The sequence below is a fragment of the Trachurus trachurus genome (genome assembly GCF_905171665.1).
Source record: "Trachurus trachurus genome assembly, chromosome: 8".
NCBI classification, from domain to species: Eukaryota; Metazoa; Chordata; class Actinopteri; order Carangiformes; family Carangidae; genus Trachurus; species Trachurus trachurus.
In genome coordinates, this window is record NC_139905.1 from 27,706,853 (window position 1) to 27,716,047 (window position 9,195).

A 9,195-nucleotide genomic window follows, 5' to 3' on the forward strand; every position below is an offset into this window, starting at 1 on the left:
GCTGCTGCTGCTAAAATGACACAAAAAACACCAAATAATATAAAATAGGGTGAATTATTCTATTGGTCATAGACTACATATGAAGATACACACCTCTCAGTATAGGGACATAGGGGTTAGTAAGAGTAAGAGATGCCACATCAGTGGCCGATTTAAAAAGCTGTAAAAAATAATGTCTTCTTTTTTACAGCTTAGTTGTGTGTATATTGATATGTGCATGTGATTGATATGGTTTTCATTTGACTCTGTGCTATTTGTTGTAGGCTAATTGTATTGCATTGTGATTATATGTTGTAAGCTTGGGTTTTTCTTGATTTGATAACAAGACAGTGTTACTAGTATTTATTTGATTGAATGAATACTTCATTGTTGCAAAAGACCTGTCACAGTTGGTTCTAAACCAGTGAGGCTTCAGGGATTGTGGAAGAGCTGAGTAGTGTGAATGTGACTGGAGGGCTCTATCACAACAACTTCTTCTGCTCTAGGTGCTTGCTCGGCCTTGCAAGAGCTATTAGAAGACACACCCACCTTTCTCTCACTCCCTTCAATAATACCACAGTCACTTCCTTCACCAAGTCAGACTGCACAGCTCCATTCGTGTCGACTGGCCAGAGTCCACGAATACAATCCTTTCACCAGTTCAGCCTGATTACACAGATTACACACACAAGAAAAGGTAAGTCCTGCTCTCTAATCTCACTTTTTTTAATTACATAAAGTCAGTTTCAATAAGTTTAAATAACAATGTTGTAGTTGCCGGTGAAACTGGTTTGTCCTTTCAATCTGTTCTCTAATCTAATGGATGTTGTCTCTCATTGGTTCTCTGTCTGTCTAATGAGGCAGGGTCAAAATATACCACCCAAAATAATGCTTTTTATGTATGTCCATGTACTAGACTGAGTGAGAATATATTTAGGATGACATCCTGTCAAACTGTTGCTTTATGATAATAATCTGTGTTCAAAAATCAAAAGATACATGTGATCCTGCAGGTTTATTGTTAGAGAGCAGAAAAATATGTAACAGTGAAAGCATGTTTGCACATTGTGCACCACCCCTGATAAAAGTGCAGATATCTCACACTCATTATTGACACAGTTAACAATGTTGCTGACAAACTTTGCATATAATGTGACATTACCAAGCAGTTCTTATAAAATCAGGTTTCTCAACTAAGTGTCTCCCTGTCTCTAATCTCACCCTGGGACCTGTAGCAGCACATCTGTAGACCAGCTGGGACAGCAGCACCCACATTCCAGCAGCCCCTCCCGCCTGCCCCTGTTCAGACATGTCACTCTACAGCTTTGGCCTGGAGCCACTCTCCTGCCACGCCTGGAACAAAGACAGAACCCGTGAGTGAAACAGACAAACATACTGAGCTCCCCACCCTCATGCTGCACTAATGTTGTCTGGAGAACCACAGACAATCTGATTATCAATACAGGAAATGGACTCAAAAGGCTTTACTACATGCATCTGACTGCACTTGAGATGCAGAATGTCTAATGCTGTCTGGGTATCTGACACTGCATCAACCCCCTGGAAAATGTAGTGCTTCACTCATTGAAGTACATTTGTTCAATGCACTGACACTTAAAGGGATAGTTCACCCAAAAATTCAAATTTCACTCATTATCTACTCACCCTCATGTCGACTAAGAGCTGTGAGAATTTTCAGAGTCCTCCGTGCCTTCTCGGAGTTATGGGGGGGTCCGTGCAGCAGTATTTGTCCATATAATGGTTGTGAATGGATACCACTTTTCTTCGTCCAAAAAGTCCATACTGCTCGTCTATAATGTCCCTCTTGTATTGATGCCCCGACATGAGAAATTGTTCCGCCGGTCAGTGCAAATCACACGAGATTTGGAAGGAAGAGCAAGGAAGAGCAGTGAACTGAGACACTGGGAGCTTCCGCTACAAACAAACTTAAAATATAGACTTATTTAATTTTTTTCGGAACAATTTCTCATGTCGGGGCTTCAATACAAGAGGGACATTACAGACGAACAGTATGGAGGTATTTGGATGTTTTTTGGTGTGTCTTTTTGGACGAAGAAAAGTGGTATCCATTCACAACCATTACATGGACAAATACTGTTGCACGGACCACCCCGTAACTCCGAGAAGGCACGGAGGACTCTGAAAATTCTCACAGCCCTTAGTTGACATGAGGGTGAGTAGATAATGAGTGAAATTTGAATTTTGGGTGAACTATCCCTTTAAGGAAACACATGCAAAGGGACAAACATGTTGCAAATTCAGATCCTAGAAGTTTCCTGCTTTTCTTGTGTCAAGTTTCTGTCCACAAGTTCATGTCATAGCTAAGAACACACAGGACTCGAAATCCATGACTCAAGGACCATGATGAACTGGTTCATCTTTATCTTACAGGTAATGCAGGCTAGAGAAGACAGACAGGAACACTAGACAAACAAGCAGCAGGCAGAGGTTCCAAAGACATAGGCATGTCCAGGCACGGACTGGAACAAGACCTATACACTAGACACTAGGATAGCACTGTATATGTAACGGAGGGTCCGGGTGCACTCACTCACCCATATAGGACGTCCAAACCCGACTGCCAAGCGGTCATTGACCTCTTGGCACAACGGTTTGCATCGTCGTCTGCCATATGCGAGACCAGGGTTCGAAACCCTACCTGGGGCAGTCCGTACCAAAACATAACGCAGAGGGTCAGATAACATGGGCTACATATGTTCTGGGAGAGTGCAAGTAGAACAATATTTATAGAGGAAATGAATGAGGAAATGAGGAAGAGGAGAGCTCATGAGCACAGGGAGGTGAGTGGAAAGGCGAGAAGAGATTACTATGAAAGGGAACAGAGGGAACTTTCATGTTTCCCAAATTATCTCTTCTATGTATTTTCCCCAAATAACCTTGGACACATACATAATACCTGGTGGCGATATTGTCCAAATTATTTTGTGATCTCTGCATTTTTATTCCTAAACAACATGTTTCTCAGAACCATTTGAATTTGGAGAGTGACAATGTCGTGTTCTGTATCGATCTATTTCTATGACTTCACAGAGATTGCAGTGAGCCCTAACAACAACGTGGTGCATATCTACGAAAAAAAAGGCAAAGGCTGGACCAAGATCCATGAGCTGACTGAACACAGTGGACGGATAACAGGTACTGCCACTTACATCACGCACGGCAGGCGACAATGCAAACCATCATGCCAAGAGGTCAATGACCACTTGGCAGTTGGGTTTGCACATTGTCCTTTAAGGGTGAGTGAGTGCACCCGGCCCCTCTGTTACATTGGCAGCCTGGCCATTTCTCCTCTGATGCAGTCTCATTCTGTTAACAGGCATCGACTGGGCCCCTGAGTCCAACCGCATTGTGACTTGTGCCTCTGACCGCAATGCCTACGTGTGGACTCTCAAGGACGGCGTGTGGAAACCCACCCTGGTCCTGGTGCGCATCAACCGTGCAGCCACATGTGTGAAGTGGTCGCCTCTGGAAAACAAGTTTGCCCTGGGCAGCGGTGCTCGTCTCATCTCCGTCTGCTACTTTGAGAAGGAGAATGACTGGTTAGAAAAACAGCATCAAATTTCAACTATTTACAACTTGAACATAATTGATAATAGCTCATCTTGGAGCGGTGCAATATGGACAAACATTGAGCATTCTGTCTCATCTGCATAATGTCATGAATCACCATTCCACACCAGACCCCTCTGTATTTCTTTACTTCATACACAGATTTCTGTTTAGCACATTCAAATGCAGGGTTTGACTTCTTTCCCTTCCTACCAGGTGGCTGAGTAAACACATCAAGAAGCCTATTCGTTCCACGGTCATGTGTCTGGCCTGGCATCCTAACAACATCCTACTGGCAACTGGCTCGGCAGACCTCCACTGCAGGTAAGACCCCGACCATGACTGTGATGTTGAAGAGGAAAAGCAGACTGGAGTGTTCATTCTCTCCACACAGAGTCAGAGAGAAATATTTGCATGATATACAAATAATCTAGATAAAGTTAGTCCAGGGCTAAGTTTTTGTCCCTTTCTATTATTATTGAACAAAACGTCTTGGATGTTGGGTGCACCATTGTTCTATAACAGTGGTTCCCAACCTTTTTTGACTCGTGACCCCATTTTGACATCACAAATTTCTGGCAACCCATGTGATGGCGCCCCTCAGTCATGCGTCAGCTCAGATATTTTTATATGCTGCATTTTATTTGAACTCGATATATATTTGAGAAAGTGAAAGTATAGAATACTGTTGTTTAAGATTGTGTGTGGTGTTTTTAATCATACATTTAAAAAGAACAAGAATTAGTTAAAACAATATTTTCATCAGTAATTTCTTTATCAATTACTAGACATTTCAGGCGACCCCATTTGAATTCCAGGCGACCCCACGTGGGGTCCCAACCCCAAGGTTGGAAAACACTGTTCTATACAGTAACATTGTCAGGGAGTGAAACTTAGCATGCCTTGTCTGCATAATTGTATGTATCTCAAGTCTTATAGCAGACTTCTTAGCAGTCTATTTACCCATGCAAGAGCCACATTACCGACAGTTCTTTAGAGTTGTGATACATAATCTTGATTAATACAGCTTTAAGTTATCTTAGTTATATCTTACGCAGAAAATGTGTATGTAAGTGATGTAGTTAATGACTTTGACAATTGTCAATTTATCAGTCCAAACAGCAACCTAATGCCATAAATTCTTCAATATCCTTGCTTCTCAGGATTTTCTCAGCCTACATCAAGGACATTGAAGATAAGCCTGGACCCACGGCATGGGGGGCTAAGATGCCTTTTGGTGAGGTGATGCTGGAGCATAAGGACTGTGGAGGCTGGGTGCACAGTGTCTGCTTCTCTCCCAGTGGAGACCACCTGGCGTGGGTGGCCCACAACAGCAGCATCACTGTGGTGGATGCTACCCAGAAGAAAGAGTGAGTACTGCAGTATTAATATTGAAACAGAATGGAGATGAGGTAGAAAATTACACTGTCCCTGTATCTTCTTGTATCACGAGTGCCTGGTGACATTACAGTTTATCCTCTCTCTGTCTGCTCAGAGTCACCCAGCTGACCACTGAGTATCTGCCGCTGCTGAGTGTCCTCTATGTCAGCCCCACTGAGATTGTTGCTGCGGTAACTATTGCCTGTTCTATGTTTGTTTGCATTTATGTTTGTATGTATGTATGTATGTATGGGGTGTGTTTGACCTGTCTGTGTGAGTGTATCCTCAGCAGAACTGAGGTGACCAGATCACCCACTATTCATGTCCCTAATTTAAAGCTGTAATAATCAGTATTTGTATTTTGATTTATATCAACAAATCTGCTGTTTTGGCATCTTAGAGCATCAACCAGATTTCCATTTGTTTTTCATTCGCTCAACACTATTGTAGAGGCTATAATATATTAATATAATATTTATAATATATAAAGGCCTAAAGCTTAAAGCCTGCATAGAACGGTTTAGATCGATGCGCTTGCTAGCCACTGCATGTTCGTACTGTGTGTGTCTAGTGAAGAAGACAGACGACTTCTGGATTGGTAACTTTTGCAATGATTCTTTATTTTCCTCACCATAACGATGTGCTACATCCGTTACTAGTGTGAACAAAAGTCCATAATGCACCATTCACCAATCCGCCTGCCATAGCGTGGCCGAGCGGCGCGGTCGAAAACTGTATGCAAGCAACCTTTATTTATATAGCACATTTCATTATATAAGGAAGCACAATGTGCTTTACAGAGCATTCCACAACAATAAAAACAACACAAATTAAGATTAATAAAAATAAATAAAATAAAAACACAGTTAAAACAATAAAACACAATTATAACAATACAAAATTATAAATACATAATTAAATAAGAGTGAAAAAAAAAACACAGTTAAAAACATAATACCAGACTAGGCACAGCTAAAAAGGAATGTTTTTAGATCTTTCTTAGTCAGAAGCCCTACTGCTGATGACCTAAGAGGTCTACCTGGCCCATAATATAAAAGCATGTCTGACAATAGCTCCTCCGACTAGCAACACCTGACCCCGGAACAATAGTTCCCACCTATGTAACCCGGTACACTGAGGACACCTACTGGCCCCATACAGGCACACACAGAAATGGCTCATACAACCGTCTACCTCATATCCAACACCATATGAACACGGTCAGATGTGGTCATAATGAACTTGAATATACTTAACATTCTTAATCTCTTGTGTCAATGTCAGGGTCATGACTGTTGCCCGTACCAGTTCACCTATAAGGGTCCTGGTGCCCTGGAGTTTGTGAAAAAGCTGGACATCCCCAAGCAGACGGCTAAAAGCAGTATGTCAGCCATGCAACATTTCCGCAACCTGGACAAGAGGGCCACCGACGACGACAGCAACGAGTTGGGCACCCTTCACCAGAACAGCATCACGTAAGATTATTATAGGATCCACCAAGGTGGTTTTCAGTTTTGGTTGCTGAATAGTACAATAGTGTGTGCTCACAATACACAATGAAATACAATGAACCAGCTGTTAAGTTGCCCACCATGAACTGCAAAGCCTCCTTTCCTGATCTTGCTGGAGACCTGTAATCATCCCACATCTCTCACTCTCTGTTTCTGTCATTCCTGTCAATTCTTAAGGAAAGGTATTAAACTCCCACTGTATCCAGAGGGAACCCTAGGTGTGCACTGAGATCCAACAGTATCACCATGTTGGGTTTTTTTTTATTAGTAGTAGTGCTTTATTCACACATACAAAATCATAATTAATTTGATAGAACATAGGTCTCCTGAGGAAGCTATATCTAAAGCTTATAGTAAGAGCCAGACATAGATTTGATATACATTAGACATACACTTAAAGCAGAAGTGAGTGATTCGGTCGTTTTCGCTAATGCTGCGTTCCAGGCAGGCTTTTGAAATCGTAAATTACAGCTTCAAGTCACAACTTACGACTTTGTAGCGTTCCAGGCAACCCACTCGTGTTTTTCCGAACTGTTTTACCGGTGAAAGTCACTATAACGGCCACTCGTAACTTCCGACCGGTGAACTCGTACCAGATCGAACTGGTACCACTTCACGGTCGGAAAAATACGAGTTTCCTTGAACGCACCATAACAGTCCTCGTCGCTACGTCACCACATTCACGGCGTTCCTTGGCTGCACACACAGCCCTGCATGCCGTTCTCTCTCCTCATTGGATAAAAACTGTAGGATACGATAAATGTTTTCTCTTCGGCTCAGAGCAGAGCAGAGGGACTGAGAGACCCGTGTTTCAGTCCAAACACTCTATGTAAGTGATTGCTGTCGGAAGATATAACTATTTAAGACTTATATTAACACAAATATATCACTCACTTCTGCTTTAATATTTGACACACAATCTACACATTTTACATGCACTTGACACTTACATACATTTAACATACTACATATAACACAACATACACTTAACATACAATTTGTAATCCCAGGATGTACATTCATGTATATGAGTTCAGCAATTGTTCCTTTAGATGGCGTTTAAACAAGGAGATAGATTGTGATGTTTTGAGGCTGTCACTCAGCTCATTCCAAATCTGTGGTCACCGACACACCGCCCTCATGCTGGTTCCTATTAGTTTACGTTTTTTGCCTACGATGAGGTATTTGAAAAATATTATGACAAAAATGTTATGACATCAGTGAAACCTCATAACCCCAAAAATCATGGCAATAGCCATCAGATTGTCTGTCATGAAACAAGTGATATGTATTTTATTACAGATCTGATTGAAAATGTGATTTTATAACGAGTATTAACCTGCCCTAATAATGTAAATGCATTGTGTGTTGTATTATGATGTGTCCTGCAGGCAGATGTGTGTTGTATCAGGCGAGAGAGCCAAGGTGGAGCAGTACAGTAGTGTGGGCCTGGATGGAACCATGGTGATCTGGGATTTTAAGGTAGCTGTGTTAAACTATACAGAAGTGAAGCTGTGATTTAGCAAGATTCCATATTTAGTCATTTGATAGCTGTGTGACAACTGAGCAAACCTCAGTCATTGATGTAGACCAGTAGCTGCTGTAGATTTCTACAGTCAGACATTTCAATGATGTTTTTGACACATCTCACACACTGAAATTATGAACACAAATAATATACTCTTTAAAAATAAAAATAAAAGGTTCTGTCATTTTTTGCCTTTTTTTTTTTTTTTTTTTTTGATACGACAGTGACATACATGCAGTAAATGATAATCCTCATCAGGAGTCGAATCTGCGATCTCCTGTTTGAAAGCCCATATGGGACATGCTGTCTAACCACACCTATCAGAACACTTCCAGATAATATATTCTGAATATGACAATGTAATTCTAATTGGCAGAACTGTAACAGACTATGACATAATCACCAGGGCCGTTGTATAGGGGAGAAAGGTGATGATAATTCTAGGCACTGGGCCCCAAGAATTATCAAAAACCCCAGTAGTCTAATCTTTGTATGACTGATTTATTCTGTATAAGACCCTGACTAATACTCATAGTAATGCTGCATTAGCATCAAAACAAAGTAAATAAAAAATGATAATACATACATAGTCTAAGAAAGAAGGGGAAAAGCCAGGGGGCAGGGGCCACTTTAGTATTTTTTCAGGGGCCCAGAATTCCTAGCAACGGCCCTGATCATCACTGGGGGAAAAGGATAAACAGAATAGGTTCATTGGAGAAATGTGCTGGTGACTAATTTCACTCCAGACCTGTGACCTGTGATGGTCAAAATCAGCTACAACAGCTCACTCATGCTGATTACATTCTGAGGAAGAACTGGGTAAATGTTCAGCACTAATGGCAGCTCCCACAGTACAGTATTATGTAATTTTATCTGTCAATTCAACTGTGAGGCATCAATTGTTCTAACATGTTTGCACTTCTACTTTGCAGCACTGAACTGAAACGGATATAGCCAGATGGAAGATATCCCAAAAAAAAAAACATCTGTTATGAAACCATGTGCATGTGCGTGGAACTACTGATATGTTTTAATGTGATCTGAGAACACTGTCAGCACCTGTGCTTTGTGATATTTGTGAATAAAACATATTTTACACAAATACCAAGGGTGTCTACAGGTGTCATAGTGTGACATTTCTGTGTTCTGTTTTCAGTACATTGACATTTTCATGTTACTTATGTATGTCTGTGAGTTTTTGTTTTT

At 41.2% G+C, this 9,195-nt stretch overlaps 2 protein-coding genes across 3 annotated transcripts in view; both read left to right on the forward strand.

Moving 5' to 3' along the window:
* Nucleotides 1-9,195, forward strand: part of LOC310990612 (histone acetyltransferase KAT7-like) — a 384,780-nt gene that overhangs the window by 319,522 nt on the left and 56,063 nt on the right. The window lies entirely within an intron of this gene.
* On the forward strand, nt 1,289-8,996 carry LOC310989966 (actin-related protein 2/3 complex subunit 1A-A; the record flags this gene model as incomplete). Its single annotated transcript, XM_083977168.1, has 9 exons — nt 1,289-1,352; nt 3,052-3,156; nt 3,338-3,560; nt 3,787-3,894; nt 4,734-4,940; nt 5,066-5,141; nt 6,235-6,425; nt 7,853-7,943; nt 8,922-8,996. 9 exons carry the CDS (start codon nt 1,289-1,291, stop codon nt 8,925-8,927), a joined length of 1,071 nt encoding a protein of 356 aa, XP_083833294.1. The 3' UTR covers nt 8,928-8,996.